The sequence below is a fragment of the Gopherus flavomarginatus genome, chromosome 2 (genome assembly GCF_025201925.1).
Source record: "Gopherus flavomarginatus isolate rGopFla2 chromosome 2, rGopFla2.mat.asm, whole genome shotgun sequence".
NCBI classification, from domain to species: domain Eukaryota; kingdom Metazoa; phylum Chordata; order Testudines; family Testudinidae; genus Gopherus; species Gopherus flavomarginatus.
The window spans coordinates 80,600,153-80,627,989 of record NC_066618.1 but is presented as its reverse complement, the minus strand read 5'-3'; the positions used below and the strand labels follow the sequence as shown (position 1 = coordinate 80,627,989).

General features: G+C 40.7%; 1 protein-coding gene across 1 annotated transcript in view; it reads right to left on the bottom strand.

Moving 5' to 3' along the window:
* Positions 1 to 27,837, bottom strand: part of LOC127044622 (collagen alpha-6(VI) chain-like) — a 125,948-nt gene that overhangs the window by 17,674 nt on the left and 80,437 nt on the right. Inside the window, exons 25-36 of the mRNA XM_050939713.1 lie at positions 25,893 to 25,955; positions 25,646 to 25,708; positions 24,511 to 24,573; positions 23,232 to 23,294; positions 22,641 to 22,691; positions 18,489 to 18,524; positions 18,310 to 18,372; positions 17,868 to 17,930; positions 14,691 to 14,726; positions 12,842 to 12,878; positions 10,140 to 10,151; positions 9,551 to 10,044 (exon numbers count right to left, since the gene is read on the bottom strand). Coding sequence (XP_050795670.1) covers positions 9,551 to 10,044; positions 10,140 to 10,151; positions 12,842 to 12,878; positions 14,691 to 14,726; positions 17,868 to 17,930; positions 18,310 to 18,372; positions 18,489 to 18,524; positions 22,641 to 22,691; positions 23,232 to 23,294; positions 24,511 to 24,573; positions 25,646 to 25,708; positions 25,893 to 25,955 — 1,044 coding nt within the window. The remainder of the gene's footprint in view (positions 1 to 9,550; positions 10,045 to 10,139; positions 10,152 to 12,841; positions 12,879 to 14,690; positions 14,727 to 17,867; positions 17,931 to 18,309; positions 18,373 to 18,488; positions 18,525 to 22,640; positions 22,692 to 23,231; positions 23,295 to 24,510; positions 24,574 to 25,645; positions 25,709 to 25,892; positions 25,956 to 27,837) is intronic.

Below are 27,837 nucleotides of genomic sequence, written 5' to 3'. Positions count from 1 at the left end.
GGGAAGATTGGCAGAGGCCCTGGTGGTTTTTTGCCTTCCCCTGCAGTGTAGGGCATGGGTCACTTGCTGCAGGATTCTCTGCACCTTGAGGTCTTCAAACCACGATTTGAGGACTTCAATAACTCAGACATAGGTTAGGGGTTTGTTACAAGAGTGGATGGGTGAGATTCTTGGCCCTGCATTGTGCAGGAGGTCAGACTAGATGATCATAATGGTCCCTTCTGACCTTAAAGTCTATGAGTCTATGATTGGTTCTCAACGTTTCCAGACTACTTTACCCCTTTCAGAAGTCTGATTTCAGCCCCGAGTGGCAGGGCTCAGGCTTTTTCTTCAGCATGTATATCTTAGCTTCACAGAGGCCCTGCTTGCCACCTCCTAATACTAGCCCTGCACTTGCAACTCCCTCACTCAAATCCATCCCATAACCCCCTGGGGGTCACCACCACCCAGATTGAGAAATACTGATCTAGTATATAGAGCAGTATAAACACGTCAATGTCTGTATGAAATTATAGTTTGTATTGACTTTGTTAGTGCTTTTTACGTAGCCTGTTGTAAAACTAGGCAAATATCTAGATAGTCTATCCCATGGAAGACCTCTATATACATCTAGGGGTATGTGTATCCCTGGTTGAGAACCACTGCTTCCAACTGATAAAATACATTGTAGTAAGATGAGGCCCGGAGACATAACCCCTTAGTTATCAGAGGCCCGGCATGAGGCCTGAACTGAAGTAATGGTCAAGGTGTTGCTAACATAAAGTAAAGTTAGACTGTGAGCCAGAGGCAGGCCCTGCTCACAGAGGTTGGCAAGAGGAAGGCTGCTAAAAGCACGTATACACATATAAGCAATAATAAGATGAACGTATGCCAGGATGGCACCAAAACAGCCTGGTACGAACACATCCCACACAGATAACGAGGAACAGGCAGACCCAGCCTAAAGACAGTATAAAAGGACAACATGATAGATAGACAAAATGATGGACAGGCAATATGAAAGGACAATAAGATGGATAGATAGCATGATGGATAGACTTATTTGGTTGAACCAACCTGAACCAGGAGAAAGGCAACACCCTAATGCATAGAAGGGGCTGTACCTCAGTGCATTCAATGATGCGTAACCTGTTTGTACCTGGGTATAAGAATGCATCCCTGAGTGGACGTTTTTGCTGGCCTAGAGGGCAGTGGCAAATACCGCGATTAACTGGGCCAGTCCACTGTCAGGGAGCATATATGTACTAGCAGAACTGTAGATATCTGATCCGGGGAGCTAGAAACTGTGTTTTGTTTGACAGTAAACCTGGCCAGGTGCCTTTGTGCCTTATTACAGTCTGTGGTCATTGGGGGTTTCCCCTGGGTTTGCTGTGTCGGCGATCTGTGCAGAGTCGGGATAGCACACAGAGGAAACACACGCACACAGCCGACTGTTATCAACACTGAACAGGGCAGAGCACCACACCGGTGACGTCTGATGACTTTGGTGACCCCGACCACTGATCTGGTGAGTAGGCGAGCTGTCCGCTGTTGGAATTGCAATCTAACATGACAGAAAACCACGAGCTAGGGAGCCTCCATAACCCCTTCCTGCAAATCCCCACAGAGTTTGAAAGATATAATGAAGAAGACACATGTAATGTAATTTGTAAGGCTAGGGCAGAGACTAACCTTACAATGTAAAACATTGCCATCTATAACCATGGCTGTTAAATGGTTAAAGCAGCACACCACAAAATTGGCAGAGCAAGTAAGAGTAACAAAGAAAGAGTTAAAAGAATCAAAAGAAGCTACAAAGCCTTGGAATGCTCCCATCCCCCTCCCCCTTGCAGGGAGGCAAGCAGTCCAGAGACAACTGGCACAGAAACAGAATAAAACATTGCAAACAGCTGCAAGAAACCTACAAAACAATACATGTGCCGTCCCCTGTTATAAATATTGGTGGTAAACAGCAGGCTTCAGGTAGTTACCTGAAGAATGGGGACAGAAGTGGGAAAAGGTGGGCCTAGTAAAATTAAAAGATGAAACAGAGTCCACTGCAGTGCAACCACCACCTTATGATAAAAACCGGGTTTGGTACAACCTAGACTGGGACCTAGACTGGTGCCTGTCAGAACGGGACAAGTAAATGTACAGATGGAAAAAGTAGCACACAATACTTTCACTGAATTGGTACATCAAATGAAGGGAAATATGGAACAGTTCACAGAGCACATCACAAGACAGGAGCTGCCACTCGATCGCAGGGGAGTGAATAAGAAGGAATTTCAAAGTAAAAACCTGAAATTAAGCAGGTCAACACAGAGAATTGATGTATTAACATATGGAGTTGCCCCAAAACAGTTAACTGCAGCAAAAAAAAGGGCACTCCTGCCATCCATTTGGCATGCAGACAAAAGCAACAGACAGTGAGGGAACAAATTAAGGTCTTACAAGAGCAGGTAACTACCCCCCCCTCCTCCCCAAAGCCAGGATAAAAACCGGGGGCGCAGTTCCCAACTGTGCAGGTTCCCAACTGCTTTGACCCAGGGAACCACACTCTGCACTCATAGCTAAAAATATAACTTTCTTTCTCAAATATTTTTCCATACTGGTTAAGTTTTTTCCTTTATATGCTTTCTCAGTTTGCTAAACTCGCTGCTGCTGCCCAGACTTTCAAATACCTTGATAGAGTTAATCTGTTTTAGCTCAGGTCTCGCTACCTTCCTAATTGCTCTTCACCCCCCCACCCCAGCCTTTTCCCCTGCCTCTCCTCACTTCATCTCTCTCTCTTTGTTTAAAAGTTAAACGTTATAGTTTTTATAGAAACCTCCAAAAGCTAAAGCAATTGAAAACAGAACAAAACAAGAAATATAAAGAAAACAAGGTTAAAAACTTTTTTTTAAATAAATCCAGTAATTTAATTATTTTAACCTTCAAGAATGCAAGAGCTGGAATTATTCTTAACTTTCTTGAAAATATGGTTGCCAAACAACAGAAATGCACACCCTGCTTCTAATTCTAACCACTAATTAATATTTGAAATATGGACTTTTTTTTCCATATAGCAGAGTTTTAAAATAATGTTAAATATAAAATAATGCAAAATTCCTTGGTACCAAATCAATACAACAAATTGAGCAAATGTTAATATATTTTATCAATTTTTGTTAAAAGTTTTAAATAAGGTAATAACTTGTTTATTCAAATGTTTAACCCTTTTAGTTTTTTGTTTTTGTTTGCCTTGTTTTGTATAGTTATGAATAGAATTCTGGTGCCATTTGTTTATAACTGCAAGTCTGTCCTGTATGTCATGTGTGTTGTATGTTGTATATGTCACATGACTATTTTTTTTTAATTTTTATTTTGTTGCAACAAAAGTCAATTTTGTACCTTTTAAAAATATATGTATATGTGGTATCACACTATTTTAATATTATGGTTGGGGTATAGCCATCATATAATTATTACCATTTTTTTCCCCAAAGTTCAACAAGGTCTCAATTATAAATATATGTATATATATTTCTGCCTCAACAAATAATGAAATTGCAAACAAAAATAACTCTCTTTTATTAATCACAGGCTTTTAAAAGGTTTTTATTAATTAATTGTTGTTATTATTATTAATTTTTTTCTTTAAATAATAATAAGGGAAAACCTCAACATTAAGGTAAAGATAATATCAACAAAATGTCAATTTCTTGTTTGGGTTTTTATAAACTTGTTTGGGTTTTTTAAAAAAACTTGTTTGGACTTTTAAATATAGTTATAAGAATGTGATAGCAAAAATATTTTAAAATAGCAATTTATGCATAAAACTAACCAAACAATTTCAACAGGTTTCCATGTTTGGCTCCTAAACATAACAAAGCATCATGAAAGTTTAATACTCTCAAAGTATTTGCATGGACCTGTATTTAAAATTTATTTTGGCTTAATTTTATAGTTGGTTTAATTTTATACACTTTTCTTTTGTTATGTTATGTTAATGGGAAGCAGTGGTTGTTAAAGTTTGTGCTTCTAAACAGTTAAGAAGAGTGAGGTTGGTATCACAAGCAAAGTAACTAAAAAGCTTGTTAAAATTATGTTACTAACTCTATTGCTGAAACAAAGTGTTCAGCAAGGAAAAGCAATACACCTCATGGAAGATTGTGAGCATCTAGTTTAGCCATTAAGCATTACATTTAGTATAAAATATTAGTAATGCACCTGAAGTGAAAATGAATGTCTATACAACAATCGCAAAAGTATAGCTTATGTATAAAAGTCTTGGTCCATATTACATTGTAAACACTAAATTAATCTGTGTATTAAATTTGGGTTACTAAAAACAAGATAAATGTAAAAACAAACAAACAAAACCTTTATTATATTAACTAACTTAAGAACAAAGACACCAGAAGATATCACACCACAAAGACACCAGAAGATAGCTGTATACAGTGAAGAAATCCCGAAGCATCAAGAAAAGAAAAATGAAGTGCTGCATAAATAAGAGACTGGTCAACTAAACCTGTATCTACCATATATGGACAATTAATTTAACATTCAGCTAAAAACTACTAGTTGGACCAGGATAAACTGTCATTTAATTTCAACTTGGTTACTGTGTAAAAACAACTGTATTATTGCTGCACTACTGTATTATCATTGTACTATTGCTGTATTGCAAATGTTGTACAACAATAATACAATGTGCAGAACTTTGCTGAACTGTTTAACCAACACACAGGAAAAAAATCAACAAATGAATGGCAGTAAACAACATGAAGGCAAGGAAAAACAGGAATTGGTAAAGAAATTTACACAGTAACTACCCTTGGGTAAACAAATTCCATGTTAGTACCCATCATAATTTGGGTTACTGACACTGCATCCTAACTAAGACACGTTATTCAAAACAATCTTGCTCAGTGTCTGGATACCAATACTACATCCTGACACAGCAATGTTTGATAAACATTCAGTAAGTTATCTGGAAAACAACATCCATAAAAAGAGCTGGATCTACGTCAACTACTGGTGCTCACGGGCAATGCAATCCATGGAACAGAGAAGCTAGCTGTGGAAATAAAGCAAAGACTACAAGAATTTAAAGAGAATTTTAATGCATGGCAGTTTTTGTTAGCAAGAGTCAGGCTAGCTGTAACCCTAATAATGCAAAATTTATAAAAGCAAAAATTATGTAAAACAAATTTTTAAAAACTGTGTAAGAAGTTGTTGTGACCTTGTGTCAATAAAATAAAATGCAGACTAAAGTCTAAATAAAAATAAATCAAAATAACCTATGTATAAACAAAATGCAGATGTTGCTTATTATTATAAGTCACAAAAAGTATAAATGCTTCCTGTAATTGTTTACCTATAAAAAAACACCCTGCCTAAAAGGAAAAAACTCTGTGTCCTAGTGCACTCTCTCTCTCTATGCAATTGCTTAAAAAAATAAGTATCTAATTTTGCTGCACCCAACCAAAATGTAAGAACTGTTTTTCTCTGACATAGCCATTCCTGTTTCCTTCCCAGCAAAGCTTATCAGAGGGTGACAACCAGCAATAAGGGTAACCCATAACATGAATGCACAGTACTGGGTAGTAGCTAGTTACAAGATTTTATATATATATATATATATATATATATATATATATATATATATATATATATATATATATATATATATATAAGTCCTCATTTGTAGTGTCACTACTCCACATTTCTGTTTTACTTCTCAAATACATAATAGTGTGGAACATCTACAACAGTGCCTATTCCAGTATTTCAAAACACTCAGCCTACTACTAATGATGATACAGGTGATAACTGCAATTACCCTAATAGGAGTGTGCTTCTATCTGTGTCACCAAAATAAAAGGGCCAAAGCACAACATCAGACTGGAAAAACATGGCTATGCTTGGATATAAGGTGGTGTCATATGTACACATACATACTATACATATATACCCATATACGCTACAAATATATATGTCATATCTATATTATTCAGATATATTATTTGAGAATGCCTCTAAGGCTCAATCATACTACCACATTCCTCAGTCATGGTCCTGGGCCTAACATTCCCAGGCCACCATAAGAGACTAAAAAATCTGTCTACCAGTAGTAAGAGGGAATGTGTAGACTAAGGACAGATGGGGCATGAGTGTATGGATGGTAAAATAAGGTGACCACATAACACTGTTTAGTCCATTGGGTTATCTTCAGTCCATGTATTATGCTTTTCTGGGACAAAAGGTAAGCATCCTCCCCATAAAAAGACAAAAAAAGTGGGGGAATGTAGTAAGATGAGTCCCTGAGACATAAACACTTGTATCAGAGGCCCAGTATGAGGCATGAGGCCTGAACTGAAGTAATGGTCAAGGTGTTGCTAACATAAAGCAAAGTTAAGCTGTGAGCCAGAGGCAGGCCCTGCTCGCAGAAGTTGGCAAGAGGAAGGCTGCTAAAAGCACATGGTCTGCTGTGCCAGCAATCTGCAGAGCAGGGGCAGCACACAGAGGAACACACGCACACAGCCGACTTTTATCAACATTGTACAGAGCAAAGCACCACACCAGAGGCATCTGACAACATATATCAGTGCAATTGAAAGCTTTTTCATGTGTAGCTCTCTTTTAGAAGAGTCTCTGTATGCTATTACATAGTATTGTAAAACATGACATCAAAAGTAGCTCTAGAAATCAAAACTCCTTTGTCTCTTGAGTACTTGCCCTAAACGCTGCTGCATAACATCAGCACTTTTAAATTGTGCCCTTCCCCCCCCCCGCCCTCTATCAGCAGTTACCAGTCGCCTCTTGTTTGAACTTTCAAGAAATGTCAGGAACCCTCCAGGCAAGAAAATGAATTTGCAACCCAAGGAATAAACAACAAGACTGAAAAGTAGACAATAAATTAAAGTAAATCTGAGGCTTCACAATAGTCTTAGTTTGTTTGGATTACAGTTCCATATGGTCTTGCCCTTTGGAAAGCATTTGTTAGAGCAAGAATAAAATATATAGACCTGAAATGTGTTGCTTTAGCTTGCTAGTGTGACCTTACACTGTGGTGGCCAGACATACGCCTTTTACTCATCTGATTGATTTTAATATATTGCTACACAATAGGCAGATTAGCTGTGTTTAACAATGGAAAACAGACTCTGATCCTTAACTTCCTAATGGCAAAATTCCTTGTGGCTCTGGTGGTAATAAGGACTGCCTCTTAAAATGTACTGTGAATACATGTAACATGATGTTCATTATGAGGTTTTTGTTACTGAAGTTATCTGATGTTGTTAACTTCACTTACAGTGCTAGGATACACAAGCTGTTTATGCCAGAAGGTAGATATCTGTGCTTCTGTTTTTTCCCCCCTTGCATAAATTGAGGCAACAGTGGGATAAACCCTAAAGTCTTATTTTGAATCTATATTTTATTAATCGATTTTATTTTGAATCTGTATTTATGACACCAGTGGAGCTTTTGCTTGAGTAAAGAATGCAAGATTTGGCCCTATACATTCAAGTTGAGAGGAAAGAGGATGAGGAGCCCTGGTTAACGTTATTTTCTAATTACTGCAAATAGATGATTTATTCTATTCAGGTTCTTATACTACATGTATAACTTTGGTGTATGAGCACTAATTAATTGCTTCACTTTGCACCTCTCTAAGTTGGGGCCAGAGTGATTTCAGAGTCACAATACTTGAGCCAGTTCTGGGAATCTATAGACTAGAAACAAATCTCAGGTTATCCTGTTTTTTTTTAATATATCCATGTAATATAAAAGAAAACTGATAAAGACACAAGGCCTAATTCTCCTCTCAGGGGTTGCACTGGTGCAGTTGGAGAATTTGGTCCATTTTCTTTAGCCATAAAAATAAGAAGAAAAAAAGGAGAGAAGAAGTGGAACCACTAAGAATTGAGGTTGAGATTAAAGATAATCTAGGTCTGGACTAACACCTAAATGAATACTTTGCCTCAGTTTTTAATAAGGGTAATGAGGAGGTTGGGGGCTGTAGCAGGGTGGCTAATGGGAACAAGGATATGGAAGTAGAAACTACCACATCCAAGGTAGAAGCCAGACTCAAACATTTTAATGGGATGAAATCAGGGGGCCTAGATAATCTTTATCCAAGAATATTAAAGGAACTGGCACATGAAATTGCAAGCCCAAAAGTGAGTGATTTTCATGAATCTGTGGACTCAGGGGTTGCAACCTGGGAAAGGAGAATTGCGCATATTGTGTACCTATATTTAAGAAAGAAAGAAAAGAGATCTGTGAAACTGCTGACCCATTATTTTGACCACAAGTGAATCAAAGGTCTTAAAACGAATTTTGAAAGAGACAGTAGTTAAGGATATCAAGATAAATGGTAATTGGGATAAAATACAACATGTTTTTACAAAAGGTAGATCATGCCAGACCAATCTAATCTTTCTTTGAGAAGATAACCAATGTTTTAAACAAAGGAAATGCCTGCTATTGCTGATGATACAGAAGGAGGAGAGAACCCAGCTTGCATCTTAGGCTGAATTTGAAGGGTTGGCAACAAGAAAAAAAACTTTTTTGTTTAACTTAAAACTGAGAGCAGTTGATCTAGAAATAATTCACAGATAAGGACTACGGAACCCCTCATCCCATTTGTGGAGGATTTCTTTGCAGAGCAGAACCAAAAATGTTAAACAGTCCCTGAAATGTTTCCTTTAAGGCTTGGTAGCATATGGTATGCAATATTTATTTTTCTATTTATTGTCCTTCAGTCTAAAATCATATTTTAAGACAAAAGCTTTCTTCTCTATTGTAGCTAATGGCAATGCATTTATTAAAATGTTTCACTGAATTCAGATTTCTTTGGGGAAAATGGAGTGTTTTTTCTGAAGTCTTCTGCATTTGAATTCTCCAGAAAATATGGCCCCAGGTTTGTACGTAAACGAAGCCGTATGTGTTCCCTGACAAATGCTTAGCAAATATCAATATTAGAATGGAACATTCTATGAAACAGCAAGTGAAAGGAGCACGATGTAATTTGGATTTACACCATGAGAGCCAATAACAGAAGTGAGTCAGTTGTTTGTTATTCATGCTCAGGAAATAAACCAGGATTAATTTTAATTCACTTGTCACTAAAATATTCCCTTCTTAAAAGCTGTTATGATCTAAACCAGTGGTTCTCAAACTGTGGGTTGGGACCCCAAAGTGGGTCAGGACCCCATTTTAATGGGGTCGCCATGACTGGCTTAGACTTGCTGGGGCTAGGAACCTGGGCAGTGGGACTCAGGTTACAAGCCCCCTACCTGGGGCTGAGGCCCCTGGGCTTCAGCTTTGTCCCCTCCACATCCACTAGGGGCTCAGGCTGGCTCAGGATTTAGTCCCCCCTCCTGGGGTTGCGTAGTAATTTTTATTGCCCAAATGGGGATCAGGGTGCAGTGAAGTTTGAGAACCCCTGATCTAAAGCTTCCTTTTATAAGTTATTAACTTGAATGCATAAATATTCTCATTAATTAGAAGAGCAACTGTTAATCAAAAGGATCACTTCTCACTGAGATTTCCCATTTGCTGTAGGCAGCCAGCTTACCGAGAAGGCACGTCTGACATTAGGGACTTCACTGAAGGCAATCACCACAGGAGTGATATCCAGGGCACTGAACTCCAGCACTGCTGTGTTGATGGAGGTAACATCCTGTGATGGGCCACTGGTGAAAAATATGGCAACTTTTCTTACGAGAACACCCTGACGAACCCGCTTGAACACATTCCTTGCAATGAATCTCATGGCCGCTCCAATATTGCGCCTGCCCGAGGACCTCTCCAGAGGTATTCTCTGGACTGCTTCCAGCAGCAAGTTGTTCCTCTGGAATTCCGAGAATCGGATGAGGTACCTTGTGTTGGTATTGTACGAAACTATGGAGACGCGGGCACCAGTCGGACAGTTGCTTTCGCTGAGCTTGATGACCCGCAGCAAAGACATCACAATATCCCTCATTCTTTCAAATGCTGCTAGGGTAACATCTTCAGACATATCGAGGGCAAACACCAGTTCAGTGGGATATACTGGACATTTGGCTGTACCTTGAAATAAACGTACTATGTGAAAGGGTATCCATAAACCAATATTGTCATAGTTTCTACAGTCTAAGGAAGAAACTGAGCATAGAGCTATTTACCTGATAAGCAAGCTAGACGGGAACGACGGGAGAGAAAAAAAAAGAGAATTATTTTATTTTACAATTATCTTGATTAGATTGTATCCATTCATACAGTGGCTTGAAATTACTATAAGGTGCGTGCACAACTGGTTGAAGGACTGGACTCAAAGAATAGTTATCAATGGTTTGCTGTCACATTGGGAGGACATATCTAGGCATCCTGCAAGGGTGAGTCCAGAGCTATTTAATATTTTCATTAATGACTTGGATAATGGAACAGAGCATATGCTTATAAAATGTGTACATGACACCAGGCTGGGAGGGGCTGCAAGCACTTTGGAGGACAGCTTTAAAATTCAAAATGACTGGGACAAATTGGAGAGTTGATATGAAATCAACAAAATGAAATTCAGTAAAGACAAGTGCAAAGTACTATAGTTGGGGGAAAAATCAAATGCACAACTACAAAATGGGGAATAACCATCTAGGTGGTAGTACTGCTGAAGGGGAACCTTATAGTGGTAGTACTGCTGAAGGGGAACCTCATATAGTGAACTACAGACTGAATGGGTCATCAATGAGACATAGCTGCAAAAAAGACTCATATGATTCTGGGGTGTATTAACAGGAGTGTTGTATGCAAGACACAGGAGGTAATTGTCCTGCTCTATTTGGCACTGCTGAGGCCCCAGCTGGAGAACTGTGTCAAATTCTGGGTGGCACAATTTAGCTTGGAAAGATGTGGACAAATTGGAAAGAGTCCAGAGAAAAGCAACAAAACTGATAAAAAGCTTAGAAAACCTGCCCTATGAGGAAAAGGTAAAAAAACTGGGCATGCTTAGTCTTGAGATAAGACCACTGAAGGGGGACTTGAGAACTGTCTTCCAATATGTTAAGGGCTGTAATAAAGAGGACAGTGATCAATTGTTATCCATGTTCACTGAAGGTAGGACAAGTAACGGTCTTAATCTGCAGCAAAGGAGATATAGGTTAGATATTAGGAGAAACTTTCAACCTATAAGGGTAGTTGAGCTCTGGAATAGGCTTCCAAGGGAGGTCATAGAGCCCCCATCTTTGGAAGCTTTTAAAAACAAACTGGACAAGCTGGTCAGGGGTGCTCTAGGTTTACTTGGTCCTGCTGCAGCACAGCGGTCTGGACTTGATGACTTCTTGAGGTCTCTTCCAGCCCTGTGTTTCTATGAATCTATGTGATACCCTTGCTTTGAATAAAGAGCCTGATTCAAAGCTGCTTGAACCTTTGGATGGGCCACAGAATCTATAATATTTGTTTATGTCATCAAGGGGGAAATTGTACCTTCTCTTCTCCTATCCACTGGTGCAGAGGACTCTACAGCAGTCAAACAGGTGCAGTTCTGCTGAGTAGAATTTAAGGAGGCCATGCTTAGGGTATTTACCTCCTACGTGGCCCAGAGCCCAGAGGCATGGAGGTTGTGTGTGTTCTATTGCACAGGCGGGTGGGGGCTTTATGGCTGAGGGACAGGTGATAGGAAGGTACTTTCCCCTCTCCAGCACAGAGTTCCTCAGTACCCAGTGGAGTTACTTGGGCAAGGTGCTTTGGAGAGCAGGTTAGCCCAAATGAGAGAGACACAAAAAGGAAGGAAATATTAATGAGAGCCAATTAAGGGAGAGCTTGTGCTTTCAAGCCAGTACAACTTGCAAAGTCCAAAAGTTCAGTCCCTGTAGAGGGGTGATTACCTGCCACTACCACCAAAAGGCTAATTATAACATAAGCACAGGGGTGGCTGCTAGTGAGCGTGGGGGTTTGGTCTGGTTTTTATACAAAGGAAATGAATGTTGGGCTTGCAGGTAAAACTGAATGTAAGAACAGCCATACTGGGTCAGACCAAAGGTCTGTCTAGTCCAGTATCCTGTCTTCCGACAGTGGCGAAGGCCAGGTGTCCTAGAGGGAAAGAACAGAGAACTATCCCATGTTGCCAATTCCTAGCTTCAAAAGTGTGTGGAATACAGCATATACATATATATATATATATATATATATATATATATATATATATATATATATATATATATATATATATATATATTTTTTTTCTTTCAAAAGCATAGTTGAAATGATACATTTCTATAGCTTTGCTTTTTTCCCTGATGAGTTTGACAGTGTTATCAAATATAAAACGGATAGGCTGAAATCTATATTGACTCTGTGTGTATCTCATTTATATTTTTAAAATGGAGTATAGTACATGCAAATGTAAGGTAGCCCTGGAGGCTAACACATTGTATTTATCCATGGAATGGGTACAGCACAGGCAGTGGCAGTGCAAGATTCCCTGAACTGTCCATCAAGGTGACCCAGCCTGTCCCTGGAAGGGTCAGCTAATTGGAGGAGATGGCAGGTCAGTTTCCACAGCATATTCAGTCCACGGCCTCTGTGCTGAGTTAGCCAACAAAGTTGCTCAATAACGAGGACTGTGACCATGGTTAATGATTCAGTAACAGAAAAAATAAACAGGAAGTACAAACTTGTTTCTCATACATTGCTGAATAGCGTCCAGAGTTACAACTTTCAGTCACTACCACAACAACTTTCAGTCACTACCAGCTTGTGCCAGACTGATACCAGCCACCCAGAGCCTCAGATCCATCCCCTGAGCCATTGAGTTGCCCAATGTGTTTTCATTTAAAAAATATGGCTATGCAAATTCCAGCATGGGAAAAGAAATCAACCCAGTACTTACGGCAGTTTTCTCGTGTGAAATTAACAAGTCTACAAGGCTGCGGAGGGAAAAATGAAAAGATGGTTAAGGGCCAAGAGCCAGAGCCAGCTCCCACTGGAAAATCCATGGGACTCTTTCCATTGACTCCCATGGGAACTGGATCAGGTCCCAAGTCCTGAGCTCACTTAATCCTGCGTAAATCCAAAGTAACAACCTTACAGTCAGTGCAGTTACTCAGGATGTACACTGGTGTACCTAACAGCAGGATCTTACCCTAACCAGGGCCGGTGCAATGATTTAGGTGACCTAGGTGGTCGCCTAGGACACCGCGATTTGGGAGGCACCATTTTCTTCGGTAGCAACCGCGGTGGCCGGATCTTCGGCCACCCTAGTCGCAGCCAGCATTTAGGTGGAGGGAGCTGGGGCAGGGGAGCGCAGGGAGGGCCGCCTGCAGCAAGTAAGGGGGGCGCGGCACGCAGGGGAGCTCCCCACCCCAGCCCACCCCTGCCCCGCCTCCTCCCCAAGTACGCCATGGCTGCTTCACTTCTTCCGCCTCCCAGGCTTGCAGTGCCAATCAGCTTAGGCGCTGCAAGCCTGGGAGGCAGGAGAAGTGAAGCAGAGATGGCGTGCTCAGGGTGCTCATGCTCGGAGCAGGGGTGAGCTGGGGTGGGGGGGTGCCTCAGGGCGGAGGTTGTGGAGCTGCAGCAAGGGGGGTGCCTCAGGGCAGAGGGAGGGAACTGCCGTGGGGGGGGCCTCAGGGCGGGGGCACACGAGGGGGAGGCACAAAGTGGAAGTTTTGCCTAGGGCGTGAAACATCTTTGCACCGGCCCTGACCCTAACACTATAGTAGAAGTTTCCTAAGTTTCATTGGACACTTAACCTTTCTCAAATGTATGACATAGATACATTCTGAACTGTTCATTTTGTATAATATATCTGTGCATTAAGATCTATAAGATCATGGGACAGTCATTGGCCTGGCCTGTGCTGCTGGAGGAGTGGAGAGAGTGGCAGAGGGGAAGCCTGATAGTCTCGGCAGGATTCTACAAGATGAGGAGAGCACTATTCTATGAAGGGCATATTTCTGCACCTTAGAAAAGAAGCAGCAGGTGCCCCCTAGTTAGCTCATACTATTGACTGCTAAGTGACCTTGCCTGACTTGGACATGTGCCTTAGCTACCAGACTTGTGACAGACCTGCAGTAATTCCATAAGCTTTGTCCAGGTTAAGATAAACATTACTGATTTAAGTTAAATAATTTGAGGGTCTGTTGTATTAAAATGTAATTGTGTATGCGTTGTTGTGAAATTGTATGTAACTGCTCCAGGAGACTGACCAATGTAATCTCTGGAAAATATTAGGAACGTCAAAGGGCTTTGAGGGATAATTTGTGTGGGGTCGATTTTCTAGCCAGTACTTGGGAGGAAGGAAATGCAAAGGGAGAGGAGAATTTGCATTTCCCTCCTCCCAAGTTACTTTGCTGTTTACCCTGGAAAAGTGTGTGTTTGGGTCAAGGCTCCTTTTACCCTCTTTCCTCACTCTAGCACATCTATATAAGAAGGCAGGGTCTATCCCTAAGTCCCTTTTGAGGTTTTGTAAACTAGTCCAAATCACATAACTGAGAAAAGAGTTTTAATGTTTAAATTGTTTACAAAACTTTTGCCTGGTTTTAAAAAAATGTTTCTAAGTTCTTGGTTATTTATTTCACACAGGACTGTAACTGTTTTACTGCAACAAACACATGAAGGAAGCTTTCCTTCAATGGCTATTAGAAAACTCTGTACAGTCAATGCTTCTTAAATGGAAAAAACTGAAACTGTTAACTACATGTAGCATGCACTTAGGTTTTAAAAATGAGATGATTACATACCTCCATGGCTATGGTGCCTTTTGGTCCTTTGGTACCCTGGAACAAATTTAACAGCTGGTTAGGAAATCACTCTCATGTTAAGAGCAGGAACATATTTAATATATATTTAGTGATGACAAAGGTGTAGAAAAAAAATCAGGCATTTCTGTGTTAGTGCACGTGTTGTTTTCTTGACAACTATTTATGACTTTCCAATGTGATTGTCCAGACTATTTCCCGAAATGGATGTCTGTAGACTGTTGCACGGTTGAGATGAAGACTGACACTTTGATGTACTTTCTCCAAAGAATTTTTTCCTGCATGTTACCTAAACTCAGCATTTGCTACTGCTATGAAGTGGCATCACTCAGGATTATATTAGTTTCCAAAATTCTTGCTAGTAGAGGGTGTCATGGTTTAGATATATTTGCACATTCAACTCCTCTCAGTATCTGAGTGTAACCCCGCCAGGTGACAGACCTCTTGCCTTCACTTCTCTGGGATGGAATCCCACGATGCTCTCCTTCTCAGACCGGGTGCTGGAGTACAGCACTTTGTGTACCAATCATGATTGTTCAGCAGGCCCAACTGTATTTTGCTGCCCTGCAAGTCTCCCCTTGGGGAACTCTAACTAGTGTGTGAAATAGGGACCCAAACAGCCTTTTCAAAACAAAGTATTGTTTAATCTTATCTGTAGGAACGCAGCATAATAAGAAAAAGGATTTAACAGAACAGTCTGCATGCTTCTGTCTTACCTAAAATGTAGGCAGGCCTACATATCCAAACATTCCTATCTCTGGGACTGGGTGGACAGTCTGTACCTCTGCAGTCTCTGCCTCTCTTTCTCCTCATTTTCAGGGGCTCATGTTTTTATATACTCTGAAGTTCTTTGTTTCAGCATCTGAATGGAATTCCCCTTCCTCAGTGTCAAGCCAAGAGTGTTGAACCCAGCATGTCACAGGTAATCTTTAAAGGGATCAACATCTGTATTGTCTTTAAAGTATCAGTGAATGTGTAGCTACCAGCAATGTTTGCCCACTTTCCTGTCTACATACAAACTAACCCATGCCTAAATTTACCCATAAGTAATTATATAGCAAACACCATAAGAACTATAAAACTAGCAGATGGAACATATAATATTTGAAAAATATTACAGGCAGCTCCCTTCCTTCATAGAGGGACCCCCCTGTCCTGGGTCCCCACAAGGATCCCACTCCAGTGTGAGGCAGCAGACTCCCTTAAGGACAAAACAGGGAGGATTGGTTGAAATAAAAGTTATTTGAGTCACCAATTTTAATCATTATCTAAAATCATCAAGGAGGAAACCTTAATTTAAATAACTGATTTTAATCTGGGCTTGCAACTGTATTTAAAGAAAGGTTCATTTAGTTGGTTGGTAACCATTACAACATGTTGTTTTGCAACTCAGGATAGCCTTTACACTACATTTGGTACTTCCCTTTGCTCACCAGGAGGATACACAATCGCTACACATATTTTTAAGCAATTATACTGATTAACATACATTTATTCAGATCTTTAATTTTTGCATTTCTCATTATTTTTTTAAATGGTGAATGATAGCATTCTTAGTTCCTAAAGTAAGTTAATTCTTTCTTTAGGGAGGCAGTGTGGGGTAGTAATGAGAGCACTACACTAGGACTCAAGAAACCTGTGTTCTATTCCTAGCTCAGGAACTGGTCCTGCTGGGTGACCTCCAGGTCTCAGTCCCTCCTGTGACTTGCACTCCATATGTTTTATGGAAATATGCTTATGAGTGTGAATAGAATGTAACTGGAATATGCTTTATGCAAAAGGTCTCTTGTAAGGTATCATTACAAAGCTTATAATCTACTGAGTGTGGTCATCCTATTTGTATGAATGTATCATTCTTGTATCTAAAACTAGAAATATGAAATATCACTCTGAGGTCCTATTGTAATTATGCAATGTGTTGGCCATTAATGGTGGCTTAGGATCTTGATGGCTCCCATTGACTAGAACAATTGGTTGTAAATGGCTGTGTTTACCTGTAAGCCTTCCTGTGTCCCTGTAAGCCAGGCAGGAAAGAATGGAGGCTTGAGGTCTCACAGGACATGTGACCACGTCACTTGGTACTGGAATCCATCTTAAACCTGGTGCTTTTCCATTTAGAAGGAGGGGTGGGGACCCAGAGAGACAAAAGATTCCTGCTGTGTGCCAAAGCTATAAAAGAGGTGGAACAGAACAAAGGGGGCTGCCAGTCATGAGAAATCCCCTAGGTATCACCTGAGCTGGAACTAGTAAGAACTGTACCAGAGGAAAAGATAGGGCCCAGACTAAGAAGGAGTCTACTCTGTGAAAGAAGCTTATTGGAACATCTCTGAGGGTGAGATTTACCTGTATTCAGTTTCTTTAATGTATTAGGATTAGACTTGCATGTTTTCTTTTATTTTGCTTGGTAACTTACTTTGTTCTGTCTGTTATTACTTGAAACCACTTAAATCCTACTTTTTATACTTATCAAAATATTTTACATGTAAACTAATAGAGTTATTACACAAAGGTGGTATTAATTTAATCAGTAAATTCACAGATTGTTTTGGGTTATCACAGACTAGATTTTCAAAGGTATTTAGGTGCTTAAAGATGCAGATAGTCACTTTTGAAAATCCCACTAGACACCTAAACAGATTATAATATTCATAAAATATTATGGACAGTAAAGAGCTTAATTAAGTGCCTAACTCCCATTGAAATAAATGATATTCCCCCCAATTATGTAGATAATTAATAAAAGCAGCACTCTTTAGTATCTGAGGTGGCCTCATTGATGTCACATTATATGTATTTATTTAAACCATTTCAATAGACTATAGTAAAATTTTGGCCTTAACACAAGTTGTCATAATTTCAAATTTAATTTTAAACAATTTTGTTTTTAAAAAGAAAAATGTATTTAAGTTACATAAAAATCCAATTTTGAATTTTTTTAAATCAATTATTATCTTCCCTGGGAGAGAAAAGAATGAGGAAGGTACAATTCTGTCCTCAGTTAAACCCATGCCATTCCAGATTTTCTAGAGCATAGCTGAGGGAAGGATACATCTGTCTATACATGCCTCATTAGTGAACTACATTTTATTGTAACCAGCATTGTCAAATGCATGATTAATCCCAAATCCCAAGGTTAATACTCAGTTTTAAATGTGGTACCTGTGGTCCTGGTGGCCCTTGGTCCCCTGGATTTCCTTCTGAACCTGGAAAGCCAGCATTGCCCTAAAAATAGAAACTCAAGAATAGTTACCAAGTCAAATTTTCAGTTTTTTGATTCAATATTTATAAGGACAGACATGGGAGCAGATCCATCACTGATGAAAATCTCCATAGCTTCATTGAAATCCAGTTGAGGAGCTGTCTACTGCAATTTAAATAAAGATAGTGTAATATACAATATAGAACAACCCTCATAAGCAATAAAAATCAGTGAAGAACATTAATATGACTGAGATCATCATACCTCTGAGACCTTGAAGCAATAAAGAAATGAGACTGATTTTCAATCCCTTTCTGGCGAGGGACTAAACTCTAGAAACTTTATTCAAGGCCCCCTTCACATGTACTTATCAGAAAGAGTAAGAGTGTTTATTATTCTTACCCTTGTTCCTCTAATTCCTTTGGACCCTCTGTCCCCTTGACTGCCTGGATCACCATCTTCTCCCTACAAGTTAATCAAAACCAGAATTTCTGTAGTGAAGGAGACACACAAAAAAAATATAGACACACACAGTGCAAAGCAACGTATACCAAAAGCAGAAAAGATCCATTTTATTGTACCTGTGGACCAGGGTATCCTGGGAATCCAGATTCTCCCTGGTATCGGGGGAAAAAGAGAAACAGACCTTAAAATTTTATTAACCTTTTCACTGCTCCTTATTTGAAGAAGATATTTTGTTTTTAATCAGAAAAAAACTAAGGATTTCTAGTTACAGTTAATTTAAGTTACAACAGCCATTTCTCAGCCTCAACTGGCAACATTCCATTCTGCCCATTTAAAGCTACAGTAATTTAAATATTTCCAACAGTTTTTATTTCTCTTCTAATTACTATTTTATTAAATTTTTGTTTCTTTTTTAGTGAAATAAAGTAGAATTCTATTTTAGTGATCATATAACCATAGTATATGGTTCAAATCTTACTTTCCAGGAGTTGTTTCCTAATGGTACCAATGTGTTGGGTCCCTCCTTATATCAATCAAAGGGGCATTCAGGTTCAAGTGTTAGATTGGAAATAGGGTTGCGTTGTTGTTGTGTTTGTTTTTTCAAAGGAAGGAAATTATTTCACAGTCTTTTGTGTGCTATTTGGCTGCAAGTAAGAAATGTTAGTAGCTTCCATGAGTACCAGTCAGAGCTAAAGTACATTCTTTCCAGACAAAGAACTAGCAGAATTCGCTCTGTGTCTTTGTAGGATTGTCCCATGCATGTGTCTGATTTAGAAAGCTCACTCTTATGAATCTGAATAGTGATTGTCCTCATACAACCATCAAAATGGGGGGTTACCCAAGAGATCCTTCAAACATGATTCTACCATAATAATTTATCCCTATTTGAATGGTAGGCTTGTTTTCCTAGGACATTGCATTTAAAGAAGTGTAAGTTAGCTAGTGAATCTATACAATTTAAAGTAACCTTTGTAGATTACTATATTTAAGGTTGTTCCCTTTGTTGTTAGGAGGATCCCAGCCTTTTTTGGATTAGATTATGCTTCAGCTTTGGCCAGGCACACCGTGAGGGAGAAGGGAGATAAGGAATGTTGTATAGCCCACATAAGGCTTAGAACTGGCCAAGCTCACCTAGCGAATAGGCAGACTGCTATCCATCTACTCCCCCAAAGAGTGGGAAAGGATAGGGAGTGGATGGAGCTCTGGCTCCCCCTTCTGCTGCAGAACTCATGGCTGCAGGAAGTTGTTGAGGGCAAGAACTGTTAAAAAAGGAACTGGATATTTACACTGACAACAAAAATATCCAGAGTTAACATATTTAATAACATTTTTGCAAGGGATATTAAACCTCATGCTTCAGAACTAATCTCTAGTGCTTAGAGAAAAGGATATGATGTATGGACAGATTACCTCATTTCTGCCTACTGCAGGGCTTAAACCAGTGGTTCTCAAACGTTTGTACTTGTGACCCATTTCACACAGCAAGCCTCTGAGTGGCCCCCCCCCCTTATAAATGATGGTTTTTATATATTTAACACTATTATAAATGCTGGAGGCAAAGCAGGGTTTGGGGTGGATGCTGACAGCTTGCAAACCCCCATGTAATAACCTCGTAACCCCCTGAGGGGTCCCGACTCCCAGTTTGAGAGCCCCTGGCTTAAACTTTTCTATGGAGCATTTGGTGCTGGTCACAGTCAGGGACAGGACACTGGACTAGACGGACCTTGGGTCTGATCCAGTCTGGCAATTTCTCTATTCCTTGTTTCACGTACAGCATGCTGGGTCATAACATGAAAGGATTCCACGCTTGTAAAACTACATTGGCTCTTTATTAAGAGAACTGTTTACAGTGATATTGCAACTGCAGCTAGAATTCTAGCCATGAGCACTGCAACTGACTTCCAGTGCCTCCTCCAAACTCTTCCCTCCTGCAACCTGTGCTCCTCCCTCCAAGCAGGTTGCTATGTTACTGACTAAAGCTAAATTGCAATAAGCATGTCCACATAAGGTTTTGAACCAGTTTAAATCTTTTTAAAACAGATTTAAGTTCAATAAGAGAGATTCTAATATAGACAAGGCCCAAGGTAGCTATCGCTGAGTTAAGTGATTTAACCAATAGAAATGTATTCAGAACGTCCAGGGAGCACTTTCTATTGGAGCTGCCATTATCACTCTTAAGAGAGCTCAGGCTAACTGCAGCAGACTGGTGAAAACAGATAATTATTTAGCTGAAGTTTGCTTAGCATAAAATTATGAAGGAATTTTCTCTTTCTCTTAATGGAAAAAAAAAAACAAAAACTCTGGGGTGGGGGGTGGAGGGCTTGGTAAACTTTGCTAAGAAGAAAAGACACCAGGAAGATGGCACCTGGTATGCCATTTGTTTACATCTGAACTAAAAGGAATTATTAATGCATGCTTAAATCAAGACTGAGAAGATTCAGGGTGTTGTTTGTGCACGACACCCTATCTAACATTTAATGTGAGGTGTATCAGTATTAACAGCTAACGTGGGTATGCTTGCAGGTTCTTTCTATATTTTTGAAAAACTTTCCTTCCCAACATTTGTCCTTCCTTTTGTCTCTTTTTTGTTTATGGCCTTTAAGTAGAACAGTTGTTGGGGAATAGCTAGAGAAAAAATTTACACAGAAGAAAGCAGATGCAGTGGAGCAAGTTTTGAGATTGACACTCATCTATTCCCCTCGGATTTATTTTTGGAAAAGATTATTATAATATTGTCTGTTGATAGACTTTCTTATTTCTTAAATCCAGTTTTCAGTGGATGGTGTCCAGAAATCTGTTATCATCATTTGTTGTATGCAGGGTTTTCTCTTTATTCCGAGTGATAAATATTCATAATGATTGGAATGAATATTGTGGGATTTTTGAATTATTATTGTTGTAAAATTTTATGGTTGGATTATTTTTCAAATGGTTCCTTTCAATGTTTTACACTTTTTTTGTTAGTAAATCATTGCTATCTCTCCGTTTACTCGGGAATTGAGCGAGAGCGTCACAAGCTGTTTTTGCTCAAATTTCCCCCTTCCTGTGTCCACACCCAAAACAAAACAAAACACAATTACTAAATACAAATATCCAGGGAGAAGTTCACAGATTAGAGGGCCAGATCATCAGCTAGTGCGGAGGAGTTATCCACTGATTCCAATGGAGCTACACAGAATTATACCAATTTTGGACCTGGCCCTTACTTTGGATCTTTTATTGTAAATGGTTTCTATTATTTTTAGAAGAGATTATTTAATTATTTTTGTAAATAAATATTAATTTAGGGCTAGATGGCCCCTAGCTCTTCCTTACTGAGCCTAAGCGCATGGAGATGTAAGTTCCCTCTCCCTCCCTCCTTTGATACCTTTGCTCAACCAATTAAGGGCTCCTCAAATAGCTGCTGCTCTCTGGCCACCACAGAAGGGGAAGCAGCTTGACTAGTACTTCCCTTGATGAATAAATTGGTTGGATGGGGCAGGAAATGGGAAGACCCTTGGCTCTGCCCTCCACATACCAGCTAGAGTAGCTGGTTGGGTGCACTCGGGAGAGGGAAATAAGCTGTATCCCAAAAATCAGTACAATAAACTGAATCCCCCTCCTTACCCCCACAACAAGGAAGGAATGGCCAGCAGCGGCTCCAGGCACCAGCGTTGAAGCGCGTGCCTGCGGTGGCGAGCCGTGGGGGGCGGCCTGCCGGTCCCTGTGAGGGCGGCAGTCAGGCAGCCTTCAGAGGCTTGCCTGCAGGAGTTCCACCAGTCCTGCAGATTCAGCAGCAATTCGGCGGTGGGTATGCCGAAGCCACGGGACCAGGGATCTCTCACAGGCGCGCTGCTGAAGGGTATCTGACTGCCATGCTTGGGGTGGCAAAAAGGCTAGAGCCGCCCCTGGGAATGGTGCCTCTTTGAGCAACAGTTCTCTCCCAGGACTCCTCCTGCAGGGACACAGATGCATGCCACCACTCACTTGGGGCTGAGAGACAGCTCTCCTTCCAACCTTTACTGACTGCGGGAGTCTGTGAATGGTGTCTGCACCAAGGCAATGTTCCAGGAGCCACTGAGGCAGAACTGGAGGTAACTACCACTACTGCAGCTCCAGATTCAGAAAGCCTGATACACAGGTACACACAACCGGGGATGGGCTTAGCCTTTCGCATTCTGGGGAGAGACTCGGGCAATGTCTGAAATTTCCTTGGTCATGACAAAGAAATCTGACTGGTATCTTATGAGGCGTGATGTTCCATGACTGAGACCTCTGCTTCATCTCACCTTTGCTCCTTTGCTTCCTGCAGGACCATAGCCATCATTGCCATCTGGGCCCTGCATGGGTTGGAAAAGATACTGTTGGTTAGTTTCAAATATAGAATTAGCTGTACACTCAATACTCCACTGGCCTAAAGGAGCACTCATGATTTTGGGCCCTTAGCAGCTATGGCTGATTGTGTAGTGGAGGGTGTCACAGACACAGTGTAGCAGCTATGGCAAAATCCATCAAGAGAGGATACAGCCTAAAGCCAATATCCTCTTCTTCAATCTACAGGGCATCTTCCTTATATTTTCCACAAAAGTAACAGGAGTACTTGTGGCACCTTAGAGACTAATAAATTTATTTCAGCATGAGCTTTCGTGAGCTATAGCTCACTTCTTTGGATGCATAGAATGGAACACACAGACAGGAGATATTTATTCCAGCATAACACAACGAAGAGGGCTGTGATGTTAGTGGGAAGACTGAAAATGGAGCAAAAAGATTTTAAAATATCCCAAATGGACAAACATAGAATGAAAAAGAAAATGAGATGAACTGCAAGGCCTCACAACTCCCAGCAGTTAATACCGAATCAGAAGAGCAAGACTTACAGGCATGCCCCTTGGGCCAGGGGGTCCCAGCAGACCCATCTCACCAGGATCTCCAGGTTCACCCTATTATAATTTAAATACAAAAGATATTACACTTTTTACATTTGGCTTACCAGGGAGCACTTTGTTTTTAGTACAAGGGGTTTGGTCACTGAGGTAAGAGTTGCGCTTCCATTTTCTGCAGATTAAAAGATGCAAGTCATAGAAATTCAATAGCAGATCAGACTCAAAGCTTTTACAGGGGCTTCATCTCATAGGAACTGGAAGGCAATCCTGTGTGCACATGTGCAGCCAAATCCCACAGGCCTTACTCTGGCAAAATTCCCATTGTTACCGAACTGAGGAGACTTGAGTGTGGCACAGCACTTCTTAGATTGTGACTTGTTCCAGTAGGAAGCAGCATTATCTGCTGGCTACAGGGGGGAGACAGGGAGTTAACATTTCTAGGTTCTTTTCCCAGCTTTGGTCTTCTCGCTTCCACTCTCTTTACCAAAGGCTACCTCTGTACACATTGAGTTTAACAAAACCTACTTCAGAGAAGTTGGGAGACTGAGTCAAGTAATATTGATTAAGCACTTTGAAATCCTTGGATGAAACACCATGTATAAATTATACTGTTGCTTTTCTTTAATAGATTTAGACTACATATCAAAGATACTACCGCAGGTAATTCAATTAAAGGAAAGGAGGGGCTAAAAAGTCTTACAAAGAAACAAATCATAAATCAAAACCTCCTAAAGTGATATCAGACCAAAAATGTGGATTTCAACCCATTTGGTCTAATATCCGCTTGACCTAATCATCCCCACAGTATGCATGCTTGGTGGATTCCGATGTGATGGCCACTGTCTTGCTTGACTGGGCATAGAGGGGGAAATGTAACACACTCATCTATGGGTTACACCTGCATCCCAGCACACAGGAGCTTTTTGTGAGTGACCCAGGCCAGGATGGGAACCAAGGTATCTAGTGATTAGAACAAGAAATGGGAAGTCAGGTTCCACATGTATCATCCTACCGTAGCTTTGCCACTGATTGGGGAACCTTGAATAATTCACTTAGGCCCTGATCCTCAAAGACATTTAGGTACCTAACTCCCATTGAAATCAGGGAGTCAGGTGCCTAAATACACGGGGCCTGAGCTTCACTGCCCATATTTATCCACATGTAAACTATAATAATACTAATAAATATCAGAGGGGTTTTGTGTTTGTAAGTTCAATGAGATAATTGAATGAAAGGTGCTGCAGAAATGCAATGTACTTCTTAAAATGCTTACCTTTGGTCCTCTGGGCCCTGGATTTCCAGGAGAGCCTGCAGCACCTGGCGCTCCTGGATTAGCCTACAATCAGAAACACAAATTAAAGGGTGCATTAGAGAAAAACTAATGTTCGCCAGAGCTTGGAATGACTCTAGAAGTATTCATTACATTTGGCCCATCTAGTGGCATTTCTCAAAGCTTTCGGGAATCACAGTAATAGTGATGTGCAAAAGATAATCATGCAAATTCTTTTCTCTTTTCCATGTAAACACTTTGAGAGCTCCAGTATTCCTAAGATATTATTTGTTAAAGCATCACAGAGGCTACACATACACAAAGTAACTGGATCTGAAAGCACGAGTCTCATCACACAATTGAAGTTTACGCCTAAATCTTGATCTATTGCTCCAGATCCTGACTGAGTTACACGGGTGTAACTCCGCAGTAACACTGTTGAAGTCAGGGCCGCCCAGAGGGGGGGCAAGTGGGGCAATTTGCCCCAGCCCCGGGCCCCACAGGGGCCCCCAAGAGAGTTTTTCGGGGCCCCTGGAGCAGGGTCCTCCACTAGCTCCGGGGGCCCCAGAAATCTCTAGCGGGGCCTGGTCCCTGGAGCTTCTTCTGCTCCCGGTCTTTGCTGGCCGGGGGTCCTTCTGCTCCAGGGCAGAAGGACCCCCCGGTCTCTGAATTACCGCCGAAGCAGGACCCGCCTCCAAAGTGCAGCCGGGTCTTTGGCAGTAATTCGGCGGTGGGGGGCCCTTCCATCCGGGACCTGCCGCCAAAGTGCCTAGTGTATGCCCAGAGCAAGCAATGGATTTACTCCAGTAAACACCAGGATAACAGAGCAGAATTGGGACGTAAGTGTTTTCACTGTAACCATGAAAGAGCTCAGTAACACAAAGTTTCTCTTCTCTCCTGATTTACAAACCAACATTTGCTTTCAAGTCCATTATTTTGGCACCATAATAATCAAGGTCTAAAATGACTAGCGTAACTTTCTCATTTGGATGTTCATTACTAGGCTTTATAGCAAAAAAAAATCCTCCACTTACATAGATCTTATTTAGAAAGATCCAAATATAGTTTTGAAAAACCACACTGTCGAGAAGTTGACAAGCAAAAGGTGCAAAATAAGGATATATTCTTTAAAACTAACCCGAGGGCCTGGTATTCCTTGTGGTCCTGGAGGTCCTCTGATCCCTTTTAGTCCTCTTAGACCCTGGTGAATAAAGGACATTTTAAAAAAAATCATAATGTTGCTAATATGCCAGGGCAGAATTTCACCCAGGGTATTTGAAATTGGTGTGAACAAAATATTCCAAAAGGAAAATAGAAAATTGAACCTAACAGCATGCTTTCTCCAAACATGTCATGCAAAATAACTCAGACTTTCTTTCTGCTACCTGTGAGCCGTGTAGGCCAGGATCTCCTGGATAACCAGGTTCACCACGATCTCCTTGCCCACCCTGCCAGAAAGTGAGAGAAACAAACCACTTTACTTCATGACACGTTTACATCTACAAATAAACTGATCAAGCAATATTACTCCCATTTCCAGAAGGCTACATGATTTGCAAGCAGCAACCACCACTGAAGAAACATCAGCTGTTTTGGGGTCTGAGATGGATGGAGGAGAGGGAGTGGGAAAGGCGAGCTGTATTTGTTTCATATGATGATGAATTCTTTTCAACAGGCCAATGTTAGCACTAATTTAGTGCAGCTCACTCAGTCAGTGCAAGAATTATCATTAGCCACAGTATAGAGGTGACAAATGTGGTGGGAGTGGAGAGTTTCTTGAGCCTTCTTCCCTCTGCTCATAATCTGGCCCAGCACTGAGAGTTTTCCCAGAGGTGGGCACCGGTATATACCTCCCAATTTAATTCCGGCTGCTCAGAAAGCTGCACCCCAAATCTTTGTGGAAAAATTTTTAGTTTTTAAGATCAGCAGCAGAGTATCTCTCACACAAAGCTGTCATCTGCACATGAGTCAGTTCAACTGATATCTGTGAGAAAAATCTCTTCGTATTGTCTCTGTCGGACTGAGTCAAATGTGTGGGTTAGCTCTAAGCAGTTCAGGGGAACACTGGAGGTGTTCATCCACTGGAGAAATTATAAACATATGTCCAAGGATTCTTTGGAACTCAGGCAATTCTGAAAAACAAAGCCGTGGGGAAAACTGGATTTAAAACACTGTATTCAGCAGTTCTGAAGAATTCTGCCCTCTTCGTACTATGACTGAACTGAGACGGAAATCAAATGAAAAGAAAAAGAAAAAACACATGGATTTGAACAAACCTAGTGGTAGCCAAAGTTAAGATACTGCAACATAGGACATCTGTTACAATGCCAGCTTTAGAAAAATGTATGTCCCTCTATATTTTGCAGTATATGTGATTTTCTCATACAAGGCTGCCTTGTATGAGAAAAGGCACATTGGAGTTGGACCCAAAGCCCATTGAAATCAATAGGAGTCTTTCTCTGACTTCAATGGGCTTTGGATCAGGCCCAGAGATAACTCTCTCTTTTTCTTATGTGTTTCCCTTTTTTCTTTATTTCTCTTTTCTTCCTTACTACTTTCGCTTTTCCTTTGCAACCTTATCTAAAACTAGTAGTGTTGTTCATGTGTACAATACACACTTCTTCTCCGAGGCTCTAGCAGACTTAGTGTCTTTCTGCCCAGTGGTTATCCTTGTCTCAGAATGGCTGCCTTTTGTACTTCTTGTAATCAAAAAGTCATTGTCACAGAGTATTTAAGGTCTGCCTTTTTTGTTTTCCTGGAACGCAGAAGCTGATTGGAGGTGAAACTCAGAAAATAGGGAAAAAAAGTGCCATGTTGCTGCTGGATGGCAAAGTATTTTATTTTTTTGTACCACTTTATCTCTGGTGCTGTCAGTTTAGCACCTTCTATAAGCCATTATAAATAGTAAAACGGCTCGGACATTAGCGAGAGGAGTTTTGGCCCTCTCTGAGCAATTAAAAGACATCAGAAGTTCTTTGTCAGCCCTGATCACAAAACACTAATATTTCTTTTCATTTGAACAGCATTGGGTTTTTGTTTGTTTTAAACACAAAATCCTCCAGGCTGCCTGATCTAGTAAGAGCCAAATCCTGTTGTCTAAAGAAGGGCTGCTGAAGACACTCGATGCAGAGGAGGCCAGGTGGTCCTGCTTATTGTGTAGGGGTGACAGCTTGTGGGTCCCCCTGCATTAGTGTGCTGTGGAGCTGTGTTCTTGCATCCCGGCACACGAATGGTGTCTGGGGTGAGACGAGGCCTGTGGATCAATGACTACATAGAACCAGCTGCCAAACCTGCTGCGGAGGAGTGCAGCAGTCAGAGGGCTGCAGCTAC